Source organism: Psammomys obesus, unplaced genomic scaffold (genome assembly GCF_907164565.1).
Source record: "Psammomys obesus unplaced genomic scaffold, mPsaObe1.curated_primary_1811, whole genome shotgun sequence".
Lineage (NCBI taxonomy): Eukaryota > Metazoa > Chordata > Mammalia > Rodentia > Muridae > Psammomys > Psammomys obesus.
The window spans coordinates 13143041-13160944 of NW_026596073.1; the positions used below are offsets into that span (position 1 = coordinate 13143041).

Consider the following 17904-nt stretch of genomic DNA (forward strand, 5'->3'; position numbering starts at 1 on the left):
AATGCCTGACACTCTTTCCAGTGTCCATGCAATCAAATTCAAAGTCTCCATCCTCTGCCCATCCCAGACTCACTACTCCCCCATTTAGCCACACTGGGTCCCTGAACTTGTCACAGATGGGCCTGTATGCTTTGGCCAACTGTTATGTGAAGTGTTGTTTCCCTTATGCTTACCCTGATCCTCAGAATAGAGCCTCTACGCCCTAAACCACACCAAACTTTTCTTTCCCTCCTAACATGCTAGTTAATACTCTTTATGTTGCTGACCCTTTCCCCTGATGGTCTATAACAGCAAGTGTAGTGAGGTTTTCTTTCTCAACAGCCTCTTTTATTTTATGTGTGTTGCATGCAAGTCTGTGCGCCGCATGCCCGAGCTCTGCCCAGCTCCCATGACTTTCAATGTGTACATGTGAGCTGTGTAAGAGCCATGGCAGCACACATTTTAGGAGTGGTGCTCATCTGGGCTGGGTTGCTATTTTGTAGATACCTGATGCAGGGACAAAGTGGCAAACATCCTTTAAGCGCAGATTTTAGCTTTAAAATGTATTACATTTATCTCATGGGGGTGGGGCGCTCATGCACACACACTGTGATTGTATGCATGTGGAGGTCAGTAAACAACTTGACAGAATTGTCTTTCTTTCCACCATGTGGATCACAAGGTCGAACTCAGGTAATCAGGCTTGGAGGAACAAGCACCTCTATCTCATGAACCATCTGGAAGCCCTAAATGTAAATTTAAAAACAGAAAACTTGTGTGCAAGAGTGTTCAACCTTACCAAACTTACTGCAAATTCCTGACAAATTAACCTCATTATTGTGTAAAAGGCACTTAAGTTATCACAATTGCTATTTCTTCCAAGTATACTGAGTTTCAAAACTTACTCAGTGATCTTGTTTCAAACATAATTTATGGCAGCTGTTATGCGATTTTGTCCACACTCATCAATCTTTGCTTTGGACACATGAAAAATGCCACCAAGTTCCTTATACTTCTGGTAGACAAGTCTTTACTTCAAGAGAGCAAGTTAATGGACAAACTTATGGAAAAAAAAATTCTTTTGGAAATCTGCTTCTTTGGAACTTATTAAGAACTCTGTGCAGTGCTGGAGAGATGGTTCAGAGGTTAAGAGCACTCACTGACTGCTCTTCCAAAGATCCTGAGTTCAATTCCCAGCAACCACATGGTGGCTCGCAACCACCTATAATGAGATTTGGTTTTCTATTCTGTCGTGCAGGTGTGCATGCAGGCAGAACTCTGTATACATAATAATGAATAAATGAATATTAAAAAAAAAAAATAACAACTCAGGTGCATTACAATCCTTTTGGCCACTGCTCCTAAACTTAGCTGCTGAACACTGCTGTTAACTGTTTCGGGCTCCACATTATACTAGTGGACATCATAGTCACGTTTATTTAAATCTACCACTTTATAGCCAGAAGAAGGTAGGTTATAGCACTGAAGGTCAATTTAAAACACTGGAGGCCATATTGTATATATAAACTTGTTTTCAGAGAGTTAAGCTAATTTGCACAATTCGTTAAGATAAAAAACAGACACATTAGAAAAATCCTTAGCAAATGTGAGATCTGCTTACCTTCTTCAACAAAATTACCTACTTAACTGCTGCTGGATGCAGTGACTAGAAATGAGAAAATTCTTTCTCAAGAATGCATCTCCACTGAGGCAATGCAGTCTCCCGTCATCTGGGGACTTGCAGCAATGTCTCTGAAGGAGTGTTACTACAGGCCAGGCTGCTGCTGCCTTACAACAAAACACTCACGCTCAACAAGTGCAAGCTCTTAAAGTGTCCACAGCCAAAATCCTTATCTAAAGTAACATTTTTGTCTACTGCAGTATAAACTCTGAAGGAAAACATGGATTTTATTTCTAGAATAAGGAACCAGGAGTTTATTTCCACATCTCTTAGGAAAGCCTCACTTAGTTTACATATGGCAATGATTGCAAGCAGATACAAGTCTTACACTAGGAGTACAGGTACATACATTTAGCTGCCCTCACCTAAGCAAGCAGTTGCAGTTTTGTTTAAATGTGAGAAATCTATGAAACAAGCAAAGTAACTTTCCAGAGTATTAGCTTATTACATACTAGTAAACCATAGGGCCACCATTGTATCATACAGAGGAAAACTCTATAGCTTTGCATCCGTGTGTGAGCATTCCCAAGTCATCCAATGAGCATCAACTGTTACCAAGTGGCTAAATATGTTAATCCCAACCCTCTCTTATCTGTAAAGAATCTTGTTTCCGCCTCTCTCTCTTCTGAAGACCTGAGCAAAACAAACATTCCAAACCACCCCAGAGACCTGATAATAGGATTTAAAGGTCTGAAGGCTCCAACAGCACAATCACATACAATACCTCTTTGGTATTTTCAAGCAGTTTGTTTTTAAAATGCCCCAAGACAACCAAATCCTTTTTGGGATGTCAAGCTGGCTTTCCAACATACAAAGAACAAAACCATGTTACTGAAAGCCAGATGCCCTAAAGCATGGCACATGTGTTCACAAACTTTATTGGTAACACTAGGAAACCAAGCTATTTTTGTACTGTAAAGGAATATGGGATTTCACTTTGTGTTTTTTCTAAGAAAACAGCTTTATCTGGTGAGCTTTGGATATCTGCTGGCACATTTCCACTGTGTTCCATTATACAACCAAATGTCAATTTTTCTACGCTATGGAGATTAAAGACAGTAACTTAGAAGGGAAAATGAAATTTCAAGTAAAAGCTGTAATTCAAATTTTACTTGAGAGTTTTAAATATCAAAAAGTTAACTTCAACAACTTAGATTTACAAGCTCGCATACACACACACACACACACACACACACACACACGATAATAGTCTTGTTATGCAGCCCAAGCTGGCCTTGAACTCATGATCCGCCTGTCTCAGCCTCCTAAAGAGTCTTAGTCAAATTTAACATGGGCAGAAAATATCACTTTGATCACAAAGTATTATTATGTACTTCATCATGTAATTGATGTGGCTCTGAAGACATCTGAACAAATTAAGTGAAATTAATTCTTCGGCAGCTGAAGATTTTATATATTTCAACATTCTGAACTTCAATCATGGCTTCATGTCTGAGGCTGAGCTACATACAAAAATATCAAAACATCCTATAGGAGTTAGCTGTTTTATGTCCTTGTTATTTATTGTTTACCCAAGGAATGTATGGATTAAAAAGAACTTGGTTTTTTTAATTATGATTAAATTATGTAAATATACATTTAACAAAGCCATCATATTCCAATCTTTTAAGAATTCTAACTGCTAACAGCTAAGCAGCTTTTAGTTATCACTAATAAAATATACAATTAGATAGTAGCATTCAATCCTACTAACTTTATAAATAATTTCTTAGGTTAGACTCTTTCCTGCCTAAATTTTATAAGACAGTCTAAATGCAAAACTCAATGCATATTGAGCTTTCTTTTTAAAAACTTCACGTAGACCTAAACTAACTTCAACTTATTCATAAAAAATCACCAACAGTTTGCTCTCACGCTACTGACTTCTAGGATCCTCTTGGAGAACTGCCAGGCACAAGCCCTACCTTTCTAGTGTGAGTGGGGGTGTGTCTGGACTGTACTCCTTGCCACTTCCATCCAGACCTGGACCATATCACCACCTCGTGTGGCTCCGCACTGAAACCCCGAACATTCTTCCGATGGTCTTTGTATAGAGGTATATGATTCCTTTGCTCTGTACAGATACGCAGTGTAACACTATAAGCATTAAAGCAGTACTTTCTTCACACAAGAATTTAGATGTAGGAAAATGAGCTGACTTGCAAGACCCAAAACAGAAACATAACTTGAATCTTGAATTCAAACAAACCAAGAAAAAAAAAAAAAAAAACACCAATGAAAAGTATATGGGTTTAACTGTAGGTTATTAACTAAGACAGTCACAACACATGAGTGTCAAAATTCTATGAAGTCCAGAGCCTGTACTGTAACTCACTGTGAAATCATATAAGCCAAAACTTAACTCTATCCACATCTACACCATAGTAATGTCTATTACATAATAATATACTAAATTCATTCCTATTAGTTCTTTGCAAATTATGATATAAAATTAGTAACAGCCATATTTTGACATGGCATAAACTTCTTATACTGTTCCAAGCCAATGTATAATCCAAATCCTCACCAATACCAAACGATGTCTTCTGCATCAGACATTGAAAGCCAAGTTGTTCATTAGCCACTTCTCACCTAAAACAATTGTGCATTCGACTTAAGTCCATCAGCTGGACAAGTATTTAAATTCACAGTTTTCCATCTAACAGTGCAGTTTTCAAACTGACTACTTGAAACTGATCACTCAATTTAACAACCGCCTCCCTTCTATCTGTGTAAACTGTATCTGCACAGAATGAAATGTGTTCGTATTTCAGCTCTGTCACTAGGAGCAACACAAATGTGAAGGAGGCTACAGTGTGACATGAGCCCACGGAATGTTGGATAGAATTTCAACTACAACAGAAACAACTGCAAAAGCGTCCCCCCACCCCCAGCAGATAGTCAACACTTAGCACAGACAATATGGAAGTTAGCTCAACAAGAGATGGGCTGAGGAGGTGAGGGGGGGGGGAGGGTGTTGCTTTAGCTAACAAAACAAGTGATGGGCAGCTTCAGAAACTTCCTAAAAACAAAACTTGAAAGTTACAGGTGAGGGGTTGGTCCTTCAGTAACAAAGACAGATAACCAACAGGAATAAACAGTCTGGCTGTGAGAACTGCCAGTTGGAAACACGCACACAAAAGGTGGAACCAAGAAAAAGTAAGTACTTAAATGTGTGAGATAATTTATATAGTAAAAAGTTTGCAAATTGCTGTGACTTGATTTTCTGAAATCATCTGTAAATTCACACTGGCAGTTAGAAAACCAGTTTCAACATTAACTCCTCTCTCACCAGATAATGTTTTCTGTGCAAAAGTATCTGAAAATTGCACTAATGCTTATTTTAACTTGTATTGTGAATAATCTGTACATGCTGTTACAGACAATACATATTTGTAAACCTGTTCATGCAAAATCAGTGTGCACAAGGGGATATTGTTAAGCCTTATACTTAAGAGTGATACTTTATTATCTTTGCTAAAATGCCAATCTCTCTGAAATATAACGTGTCTTAAATGGATATTCTTATCTGCCAGTTAATAATCATTTTATGTTGCTGAAGGAAGAGGTTATACAAGAAAAAAAAAAAACATGGTCTGTGTTGCAGAATTGATTTTAAATGAGAATTTATAAAACAAAGAAATCCATGGTCATAAAATTTTAACATTTTAATCCTACACATTACAGGGCAAACAGATACTGGACCCTATTTCCACATTCCACATAAATCCTAACTTTAGTTCCCATTTCAAACGTTGCCCTAACCACTAAAAGCATTAGTGGTTTTACAACCTCTGGATTATGGAAACACAGATTTCTGAAGTAAATGCTATAAAAAAACAACAATGGAAGAAAGCTGAACAAACTTTCCATGAAGGAAAACAAAAGTGGAACATCCTGAAGCTTCTGGACACTTCTCTCCCGTGTCTATGGTCAACTTGTCAATTCAGTGCATTGTGCGGTCAAATATAATGGTCCCCATGTGGAACGCACATCTAACTAGTGTCCATTGATTCCAAATTAGTGGATGAAGAATCTTTTTGGATACTTTCAAAGATGGCCGCCAGCTCTGGGTTAGAGCTGATCTGTGACTGGAATTCACTCATAAGTGGGCTCTTCTCTGCCTCTGGAATGGTTAGCAATGCTGCTACTGCTCTCATGGCGGACCGCTTTAATTCATCTTGCTTTTCAAACTCCTGTTTTACGGAGTTTGCCTTTACCTGAAATGCAACGTAAATTCAGGTTACACACTGTAACATTAATGCATTTATGTAGCTAAGAAATTCTGGACGCCCCCCATGTCCAGAAGGCACACTATACTACAAGCACAGTGGATGGCAACCCTCTTTCTGCTGTCCTCATTAAATCCTAATCCAAAAACAATGAAAATCCAGGCCTACTTAGTTGAAACAATGAAAGGGCAACTTTGGCCCTACCAAGAAGTCAAATACTTAATATCCATTTTCTTTCATCACCAAATAATATTTCCGTGTATGTCTTTATTTAATCACAACTAAACTTGTTTCATCTTCTAGGTCCAAAGTCCTAATTCTCCTAGATTCATTTCAAGCGTCTCCCTCATACCAGTCAGCTGTGTGCCCTCCCCCAGTAAGAATTAAATGTTTCATTTTCTGAAGCCCAATTGCATCTTATCTTACATTAATATTAAACACTTCGGTCTGCTTTTTACATTTATGTCTTTTGTTCTTACTCAGTGGATTGTCTATTATACCTAAATTCACATATGAGGAAGGAAAATATGTATGAGTCTGTCTTATTTTATTTACCACAATTATGTCAAGTCTACTTCCTCATTTCTCTAGAAATAATCTTTTCCTTTCTTTCTTTCTTTTTTTTTTTTTTTTGAGACAGGTTTCTCTGCGTAGCATTGGCTGTCCTGGACTCAAATTCATATGGATCTGCTTGCCTCTGTCTCCCTGAGTGCTGGGATTATAAAGGCATGCACTACCACACCCTACTTAATTTCATCTTACTTCGAAATTTTATTCTGTATGTGTCCCTTTGTGTATATATGCATATACATATTGTATGCCACACTTGAAAGATCCATTCATCTCATGAGTGCCTAGACCTGGCTAGTGTAAACAGTGTTACAATAAAGACAGTATACATGTATTTTTATTGCCTAGAGTGAGCCAGTAAGCAGCATTCCTCCATGGCCTCTGCGGAAGTTCTTGCCTTGAGTTCCTGTCCTAAATTCCCTCCACGGTGGTCTATAATTATGAAACACCCCATTCTCCCCAGGTTGCTTTTGGTCATGGTTTTTATCACAGCAATAGAAAGCAAACACAGTGGAATTAAAGCAGGAAAGACAACTCCAATACTGAAAATATTCATTTCTGAATTCTACCAGACCTTTGCTCCTCAAAATGTTATGTGAATCAGAAAGGGAAAGTACTAACAAAATTAAATTTGAAAAGTCAAAAAAAAGAACAGGTTAGGAATGTGGAATTTGTAAAGTACCTGAAAAAGAATAGTTTTTATATTTTCTTTCTTTTTGGAGTCAGGGTTCTTCTATCTGGAACTCACCGTTTAGAACAGGCTGGCTTCAAACTCTGATCCACCTCCCTCTGCCTCCAGAGTGCTGGGATTAAAGGTATACGACACTATGGCCCAACTTTTTGTTTGTTTTAAAAATAATTTTATGAAACAAAATAAAACTTCATAGGCATGGTGGTATATGCTTGTAATCTCAGCATTTGGGAGGCTGAGACAAGTTAGAGAATTCAAAATCAGCCCCCAAGATTCTGACTCAAACTATACCCCTCAACCATGTAAAATATACATACTAAAAATTCATGTTCACAAAATTTTAACATTTTCCCTGAAATAACAGAGTCCATTTCTACAGCCTGTAATGTGTATATGCCAATGTCGCTTAACCTGATGCCTAAGAACAATTACCTTAGTTGTACAAGTAGCACGTAGCGGCTCAACAAGTCGGTCCAACCTTTGCAGTACTGCACTTGGACAAAGGGTAGATAGTCGCACCAACATTAAAAATGTCAGCATCTATTAGGAATAATGAAAAAATACAATTTTTCCAATACCCACAATCCCACTTCTTGATACTTTTTTTTCATTATTAAATAGAAAAATGATTAGTCTGACAATTAGAGCACCATCTCAATTTAATCTGCCAATTATAATCACAGATTCATTGCAAACCTGAGGTGAATGCTAGGGAAACTTCAGCTTCCATGTGGGTCCTACAATACAAAACTAGAAAACCGTTTTTCAATTTTGACTGCATATCAGAATCACCTGGGTTGGAGATGTGTTTAAAATACCTATTCCTGAGCCCCACCACTCAGAGTGTTGTTTCCAAAAAAGCTCATCTGCAATGTAACTAAAATTCATGGAATTATAGCAAAATTCCTTTCTCAGCATAGTTTGGGAGGGTAGAGTTACCATTACTCAAACTCATACAAAATCTGAAATTTATACCTTCCCCCTTGGACTATAAATGTGTAGGATTGCACCGCAATAGTTAGAATCTTAGTGCCATGGCTTAGCTAACAGTTCAGCAGCCACTTTTGCTCTGCCAGTCACAGGCCCTCATTAAAGAGCATTATGAAAAGGATAGAATTCATTTACTTGACTGCTTTTAATACTGCCTCTCAAAACGGTAAGCAGAGGCTAACCCTCAGCCCAGGAAGCTTCCTCAGACTACTACAGGACAGTGAGAAAGCTGGTGGCTAGATTCTCATCAAGACAGGCCTGAAAGGCCACAGACTTCCATTTTCAGCCTAAAGGTCTGATTCTGAGGCAAAGAATATGGGTAGGTACTATTCATTAAGAAGGCTGAAAACACAATTCCTAAACATTTGGGGACCACTTCCCTTCCTTCTTCAGTAAAAAAAAAAAAAAAAAGATTTTGGATTTTTCATGTGTATTAACTGATGTCACAATGTCTTTCTACTACTTCTCCACATAGTTTCTAAGATGATCACAAAAAAATCTCGATAGATGGCTTAATTTTTCTTATACACCTAAGTAAATTACAAGCATAGAAGTTGTTACAGCAAAGTCTACTAAATCATTGTATAGACATTCACAAACATCTTACCTTAATATCATAATGGTCCTTCAAACCATCTTCAACATGATTTAGAAATTCAAAGATATCCAGTCTATCAAGACAGCTGTCTAGAAGTGTATACATACACTCAAAAGCTGCCTTTCTAATGTCCAGACCATCATCAACCGTGTGTTTAAATGGACCCATTTCTACCTGTTAAGAAGGAACATGCAAGCATGTAACAATGAAAAGACAAGCACAGGAAAATAATGTATGTCATCTATCTCACTCACCTCTCTTATAAGTTCCTTCCTAACTTTTGTCTCATTGTAAAGATGCGGAAGAACAGAATCCAGAAGATCCCGTATCAGAGATGGCTTGTTGTGGGCTGCAGAATTGAATGTGACCAAGGCCACTCTTCTTACGTTCAAATCTGGGTCTTCCAAAGTTTTTAGAAAATCACCTGAAAAATTATAAGAGGAATGACACATTTATGGTAAGATTAAAACACAATTCACACACCAAACTGACTTAGTTATTGTGGTTATCACTGCTATTTCATCACTGAAGGTCATAGAAGAACCAGATACAAGATTAAGTGAGCCATAGTTTATGTCAGCAGTATGCAAACAAGCTACTGTTGTTAACCGTGTGTACATTTAACATGCAGAGAACATATAACAGTACCTAAAGCTTCTCATTCACTACTTTTATACTTTATAGTGATGGAGCCTGTAGCCACAAACCCAATACCTTAAAATTCCTTACAATTTACTAAAAGCAGCAAGAAATTAAGCTATTTAATATTTAATATAGCTTAATTGTCAGGAATACAATTCATCAAAGGACAGAGAATTACACCTCCTAATGCTATCTGTGTCTTCACTGAGAAAGACAGGAGTGCCAAATATCCAGCTACTGTAAAAAGATTTTTTAAGTCTGCTATTTTGCAAATGTGCAGAAAGAAATTAAATTTAAAATTCCTTAAGGTCAGATAGATGGTGGGTCAGATCATTTCCCGTATTAATTGCAAAGCTTTGGATACTTTAGTCAAGAACCTTAGTTTCCTGTCAATATATGAAGAGAATGCTTGAGGGTCACTGAGTGGAAGAAAAGCATGTATATTTTTGAACAGCGTCTGACAGAGTGGACTGCATAGGCACTAACTATTCCTCATTATACGACCCCAACTCCACCATCAACAATATCTCCAAAGAACAGGAAAATGAAGGCACAAAATGAAGGTGGAGTTAGTTTCCATATGAAATAAAGCAAACTGATAAAGATGAGGGCCTCCAGGTGCTGTATGCTGGTAAACTGGATGCTGAAGCCTGGCGACTTGTCTCAGGTCTCTTCCCCACCCTGTATTTCATAATACAGAAGTACACCTATGCCAACAATAAGGAGGGACAGACATTTCCTCACATCAATTGTTTGTAGGAAGGCCACCCACCCATGTGTGTGGCCTAACATTGAACTAGTACCCCCACTATGCAGTTCAAAATGTTCACTACCCTCTGACCCCCTTCTTTTCCTGCATACCCAAGAATGGCACGAACCTACTTAGCCATATTGCTTTAGTCTCCCTGTCCCACCAACACCTGTCCTCAAGAAAACACCAAATTAACCTGAGGGATTTAGATTACCATCAACATTAGGGTAACCAATGATGGTAACAATAAAACAAAGGAAATGATAAAATTCTAATCCCAGAAGCTAACTCCTATCTTAACAAAAACAGGGATGGCTCCAGTGTTTCCTCTTGATACTTCTGAGAATTAACACTATCCAGCCTTCTCCTTCTTTGTTCTTGGGGTTTTTTCCCACCGTATGTGGGAACTTCTCTATGGATGCTCTTATAGCTAGAGGATTCCAAGCAACATCAAAAACCAAGACTCTACAATTCAAGTAAGATTTATTTATACTGGGAGAAAACTTCTGATGGGTCGGACAGATTTAACATAAACTTGCTTTATTCATTAAACTATTACAAAATATAATTATCAAGGAGGTTGACATGCTGACATACTTACCTACTTCAATGACCAACAAAATCATCGGGTAGTACTTGCTGATAAAGAATGCCTATATAAATATAATTTACTCAACTTATAAACCAATACATTATAAACTATCTTCATAATAAAACAATTACCTTGTATAAGTATTATTTTCCCAGTAATAAATTTTCACAAGCACTAGTCTTAGTTATTGGAATTAACAGAACCTTGACACTTTCCCAAAAACTAATCAGTAAGTGTTGTTTCCACTCACCTATGCAGTTCTTTAATAGTGGATCAATAGGCTGAGGATGATCAGAAATAGTAAACTTCACAGCTGTAACCACTGAGCTTCGGGCATACGATGACCCTAATCAAAAACAAATTCCAAGTCTACTGATATGCACTCCACTAATGTCCATAAATGACATTTTAAAACCTTGTCACAAAACCACCAATGTCTTCAACAGTGTAAAATTCTCATTGTCCCAAAAGGTTGGCCTCAAGCTTTTACGATACTAAATTAACAGTTTTCTTACCTTAAAACAACAATCTTACTAAATTTTAAAAGAAAAACTGTCTTCTATGAAGGAGTTCTCCATGGAAGCAGTAAGAGGACTTAACCCTCACAAAAGGGACTGATTAAATCTGTAACATTTATGAAATTTTAAATTAAGTAATATTTTAATTATTTTATGAATTATCACCCATGCATTCTAATTGGATAAACACTGATTAAAAAAAATCTTTTCTAATTTTTTGTATTTAAACTCAATATTTTTTTTCAATTTTAACATAATAGATACTACCAAGGTCTTCACACTAAATTCAAGAGTTGTCTTTCTCTACATTTTAAATCAAACTAGCAATAGTAAAATGTAGTCATTTTAATATAAAGAACTAGATCACACTTATTTAAGCATTACCCAATTAGACTTTATCCTTCTCAGGAACAAAGTACCTTTGACTATTACTCCATATTATAACACATGCTAGTGCTTTTTCATCACATACTTAGCTTTAAACGGTTTTTTTTTTTTTTTGGTAGATGGTAGCTCCTCATTAGGCATCTTTCAAGACAACTGTCAATAAGTTCTTATAGGTAAGAAACTCGATACTCACCTGATATCAAATACCCTTTAAGCCGCGGAAGGAGAGTTTCAGGATCAATAAGAGTGAGTTTCCCTAGACATTCAGCAACAACATTTCTCGTGCCTTCCTCTGCACACTCACAGTGCTTTAGCAGCAAGGCCCAGATGTTCTCAACATATGGCTTAAGGCCTACCACCGATGCAGAGCTAATAATTTCCTTCAAGGAATGAAGCAGAAGATACTGCCTTTTGGGCTGACTAGTTATTTCTTGTAGTACAAAGGGCAGATACTCAGGAAGGTTGCCTACACTAATGCTGCCTAGTGCATAGGATGCAGCCGATTTAACTTCTTCACTAGGAGATGAGAAAGCCTCTAGTATTACAGATTTTAATTCCAACTGCCCACTTAAGTCAATATGATGTCCAACTTCTCCAAGAGAAAGGAGTGCTAAGAGACGAATGGAATCTGTAGACCTTGAGTTCTTGACATCTTGAATAAACTGACCTACGACAGCAGGTCCCTCTTTAGGGCATGCTCGGGTAAGGGCAGCTACACATTTGGCAATGGAATAATAAGACTGCTTATGAGTAAGAGCCGTGCTCTGAGAGTAAACTGGACCCGTCAGCATGCGCAGCAAATCCATGTATCCTAGATTGTTTGTTCCAGTGACAACCAGAGCTTGGAAAAAGTCTAGCATGGCACTAAGAGCTCCTCCCTGCAGCAGAGGTGATCTCACAAGTCCGATCAGTTCATTGAGAATAGACCCACTTATCTTTGAAAGAGAGGAGGGATACACTTTTGCCAGGGTAGTAAGAAAACTGATAGCCATCTGTGACACATGCATATCACTTTCGCTGATAAGAGGAGGGAGCTCATCTAAGACCGCATCAATCATGGCAGCCGTCAAGCTGTCACTATAGTTTTTAATTAGAATATCTAGGGCAGAAAGGGTACCCAGTTTTAAAGCTCTCTGATTCTTCCTGAGAAATGAAGCAAGGATAGGAACTCCTTCTCCCAGAACAGGCCTCAGATCTATCTTCAAAGGTGACCCAGCAATCAGGGTCAAGGCTTTCACTGTTGTTAGTCGGGTAATTTCATTCTTCAGTCTCTCCAAGAAAATCTGAAGCGTATTTGATAAGTCAGTACCCAAATTGTCTCCAAGGTTGCAAATAATTTGTCCCATACAGGAAATAGCCCTTTCCTTGACTTCCTGATCAATATCAGCTGCTTTTAATCGCTTAATTGTACAGGTGAAAAGATCTTTGATGTAAGGAGTTGCATCAAATGAGGAGGGCTGATCTAGAGGACGGATCACTTTGACAAGCTGCTGAGTGACGAGAAGGGCTTCTGATGTGATCTTATAAAATGGGTCTCCAACACAAGCCACCACCGGAGGGACCAGAGCCTGAACATGAGGATGAAAAACTTGAGGCGAGTGGTTACAAAGGATTACGTATAGGCATGACAATGCATCAATCTTCAGATTCGATGAGCTGGATTTATCATTCAATGAGAAAATGATTCCTGAAAAGCCAACAAAACATCTAATCATTTCTATTCAGTTTTCAGAAAAAAATTATTAACCAACCCCTCAAAGATTATTAAATTTTCATCCGCATTACATAATTTCTAAAGTGGGAGACACTTTACAACCTATAGAAAACATTAAAATTCTTTACTTACAACGATTTAATTTCATGCATTCAAAATGGTCAGGTTAAAAAGTTGTATGCACAGATTGTCACAAACTACCCCTGTAAACCAAACAATTAAGCTTCCTCAAGTACTAAAATAAAAGACATTGCTCCTTACGCACCTGGTACAAGTACAGGAATGTGTTGTGTTAGTGCCCCAGGTAAGACATTTACCAGTTCAGTTAACATGTTAAAACAACACTGTCGGGTCTTTACACTCTTCTCTTTCATCTGTTTGTGCAGAGCTTTAACAATGTTGGGAACCTGCAATTATAATACACATTAGCTAGTTGATCCAAAGGTACTTCCTCTACATATTTAATATGACTTACAGGAAATGTCTGTCTTTCAGTTAAATTTCCAAGTCATCTCTCCAGTAACACTCCTCAGACAGGCACTATTATACAGCAACCAAGTTTAAATTTATTGCATGTATTGTTCATACGCTATTGTAACTATATTTGCTTGACACCATCAAGAAACTGGAGAAAAGCTTCCTAAAAATCAACTAAGTCCTCATTGATTAGAATCATTTCCAACCAAAAATTTAAGCATATATTTTATACACAGAAAAATCCAGAGAGCAACTTATGAAGAAATATCCATCAAACTGGTGTTTTCTCTTTTTAGTTTGCTAGCACAATGAAAAACACTACACCTGAAACATACCAGCAGCAGGGATAAAAATTCAGAGATAACTGATCTGAACTTTCTATCTAATGTTTAGCAAAACTTAAATATAATCTTTACTAACAAGTCATGGATGCAAGGTCATGAACAGGTATCTGAAAATAAAAACAGTAACAAAATAGAAAGAGATTAAAACATCCTCGGGGTTGAGGATTTAGCTCATTGGTAGAGCACTTGCTTAGCAAGCGCAAGGCCCTGGGTTCGGTCCTCAGCTCTGGAAAAAAAAAAAAAAAAAAAAAAAAAAAAAAAAAAAAAAAAAAAACCAAAAAAAAAAAAAAAAAAACCAAAACAAACAAAACTAAGGTAACTAAAACATCCTCTTTCCAACACATACAAATCTCATAAATAAAAGTGATCTGGGAAATAGAGACCACAAAGAATTCTCAGAATTCCTCATGCTTCTACTAAACAGTTTCCCTATACTCACTGCTTCTATGTATGTATGTTGTATCCATCCACTCAACCACCCTCCACCTACTTTTATACTACCCTCTTTTATAATTAATCTCCATGTTTACGTGTGTGTGTGTGTGTGTGTGTGTGTGTGTGTGTGTGTGTTTGTTCGAGAGAGGATTTCTCTGTGTTGCCTTGGCTGTCCTGGTCTCGCTTTGTGGACCAGGCTAGCCTCAAACTCAAAGTGATCTGCCTGCTTCCCTGAGTGCTGGGTTTAAACAGCATGTACCACCACGCCAACTACATATTTACTTTTGTTAACAACTTCAGCTTCAAAGTTTATTTGCACTACTTAAAAATAAGACTACAGCGAGTGCAGGTCAGCTTGGGCTACAGCATGAGACCAAAACAAACAAACAAACCCAAAACTAAGGCAAAACACACAAAAATGTGTTTCCTAGAGCTGCTATAGGAATTACGTATGGATAGGAAAATACCCAGTCTGAACACATATTCATCAAATGGGAGTAATGGTGACTTAATGTTCAGGGCCTTAGGGAGAAAAAAAGAATGCTGCGTTATTAGTAAGAACTATAGTCAAGCACTTACATATAGTAAAGCATACACTAAAAGTTTACTGGTCATCTGTCACAGCCCTGGGTAGGTACTTCTCAGTAAATCCTATTACAAATGATTAAAAGCAATGCTTAATAAAATGACTACCTTGTCCACGATCACACAAATTATGAGTGAGGCTGGTTATATGATCCCACAGCTCTGAAAGCTCTATCAGTATCAGATAATTTCCTGAATCCTGGTTTACAAGTAACACAAACACTCATTAGCTTGGTGTTTCTCTAAATGTGGCATCCGGCCTTTCCTTAAGAACAGTTTGTACACCACCACTGCCAGTGGCTTTCAAAGCACATGTGTATACTGACCTGACTCTGAAGCATTGTTAAGGGTGTTTCTCCCTGTTCCATTGCATCAGGGTCACACAGCCAACTCTGCACAGGACGAGTTTGCTTCAAAAGAGAAAGGTACGCATGAAAAACATCGGCCTTTACATTTTCTTCACGCTCTTTAAATCTGGATATCAGTGCAGGAGAGACGGTCTTGTAGAATTCTGGAAGCATTTCATGCCTTGTGCTAACTACGGCATCCAGGCACTTAGCAGCTGCGCGTCTCACTTTCCAACTCATGTCATCATCATCACTGTATTCATCATCACTCCCTAAAGGGAAGTTTTAATGTTGAACAGGCTATTAATGGTACAGAAAGCACATAATTTAACATAGAAAGTGAACTGCCATTTTTACCCAAGACAGTTAGTTAATCTAGCTCTAACATCTACAGCAATAGGTTGTCTAAAAAAAGCAGAATGCAAAATACATACAGAACTTATTAAAACCATGACTGTTTTAATTGGCTAAGCACTGTCTTATGATGAAAGTAATGAACCGTGGCTTGCTTACAATCTTTTCATCAATACATTGACTTTTTTTTAAACTCATAAGTTTCTTAACCTTTGAACCAATCAAGACTCAGTAGAAAGAAAAAAAAAATCAATGGGCACTTATAAGAACTATGAAACAGATTTGGTTACAGATGTAGTAAAAAGAATAGTTACGATTAATTTTCTGCAAGAAGAAAGAATCCTGTCACTGGCTTAATACATAGCTTCTTACTTAACCTCATGTGCTTTCAGAAACAGACATTTTTTTCCCAACTTTTTATGAGTCTATCTGAAGAGACTGGACATGCATCATTCATTAAGAAAATGCTTGCTGTTTAAAAACAGATTACCAAACTAACATTACTAATTGAACAATCCGGCATGTACTGACAATTTTATTGCACCTACACATTTGATTGGATATGTGAAGTCTTTAGAAATGATTTTGTAACCCAAGCAGGCTGATCAGTTGGATTACATGAAGTCAGAAAAGACTAAAAAATCTGCAGTTCTCGTGACAGCCTGAACTTAATCAACAAGGATCTCTTTATTCTTAGGTACCAGGAAAATGACTCCTTAGTGCTTGACTGTGTGCCTAGATAAGTGGGAGACAACAGCACTTTAATGGTTTCTATTTCAAATAGCATAGTGTCAGCCAGCTGGACCTCAGAGAATTCTAGGATGTATTTTTTTCCAATCTCCAAATGATTTAATGTCATTTATTCTTAGTACACTAATAGGAAAATTTAAGCAAATACTACTAAAATACAAGGCAGACTCATTTAACAATACTTATTTAAAAATTATAAGGTACTGCCAAGATAGACTTATCTATTTAACAAACAAAGAAAAAAAAACATATTTGTTTTTTTTTAATTTTTTTTTATTTTAACATATTCTTTCTTACACCATCATATAAGAACTGCATCCTAGAAATACATGCTTAATAGAAAATTAACAAATGTCTCAGTCACTGAAATTACAACACCATGGCTGAGTGATACTTATTATATTTAGTCCATCTAATTTTAAAGCAGCTGAATGACTTGGGTTATTTAGCATAATAAACGCCAACTCAAAAGCTAGAACATACACTTCACTCCCAAAGTTTCTCTTCATTAATACAACATGCTTTCACATTATCAGTGTGGGCCAAGCATTATTCTAGACACTACACTGAAGTCAAAGCAATCAAGGTTAAATCTAGTCTTCATGAGGATTGCATTCTAAGAGGTGGAAGATAATCACTTACAATATGCATGAAATAATTAAGTGTTTTAAGATAAAAATGTATAAGGTCATGCCAAGTGAGTGAAAGCTTTGGGGTATGAGGGATGAAGGAGTTCTTTTAAGATACAAAAGACTATAGAAGAAGGTTATGAGGGGCTGGAGAAAGGGCAGGGATAAGATGCTTTAATTATGCAATCAGTAACATCAATTACACAGTCACATATGAACCCAGATTTGCAGGAAAGGTATATAGCTGAGCTAATTAATACTGATACTACACAAGACTAGGTGAGATCCAAAGAAAAACTCAAGAGTGTTACAGGTAAGTACAAGGCCTCAGCATATCTATATTTAGAGATTACAGAGATTAGTAAGAACCAGATCAGAAGACAGCACAGAAGTGTGATATCCTGGTCTCTGGATGCTAAATGACAAAATAATAGTTAAACATTTGCCGGTATTTGCAATCTTGTCACTACTCGACTGCATTCAAGGCAGAAGGGAAGAAATGAATTTAAGAACTGTTTGTTTGAGAACTGTTGTAGCAAGAAAATGGGCAGTACCTGCTGGAGGAGTACAGGAATTGTGTGTGGGTATGGGTGTGCTTGTTTTTTAGATCAGTTAAGTTACAGATTTAATAGAATGGA

At 37.3% G+C, this 17904-nt stretch overlaps 1 protein-coding gene across 1 annotated transcript in view; it reads right to left on the minus strand.

Moving 5' to 3' along the window:
• Window positions 1-5269: 5269 nt before the first annotated feature.
• The window catches only part of Cand1 (cullin associated and neddylation dissociated 1), a 39179-nt gene continuing 26544 nt past the window's right edge, over window positions 5270-17904 (minus strand). The window contains exons 8-15 of the mRNA XM_055625881.1: window positions 15513-15805; window positions 13611-13752; window positions 11825-13318; window positions 10977-11072; window positions 8996-9165; window positions 8751-8915; window positions 7586-7693; window positions 5270-5880 (exon numbers count right to left, since the gene is read on the minus strand). Of these exons, the coding sequence (XP_055481856.1) occupies window positions 5656-5880; window positions 7586-7693; window positions 8751-8915; window positions 8996-9165; window positions 10977-11072; window positions 11825-13318; window positions 13611-13752; window positions 15513-15805 (2693 nt within the window). The 3' untranslated portion in view covers window positions 5270-5655. The remainder of the gene's footprint in view (window positions 5881-7585; window positions 7694-8750; window positions 8916-8995; window positions 9166-10976; window positions 11073-11824; window positions 13319-13610; window positions 13753-15512; window positions 15806-17904) is intronic.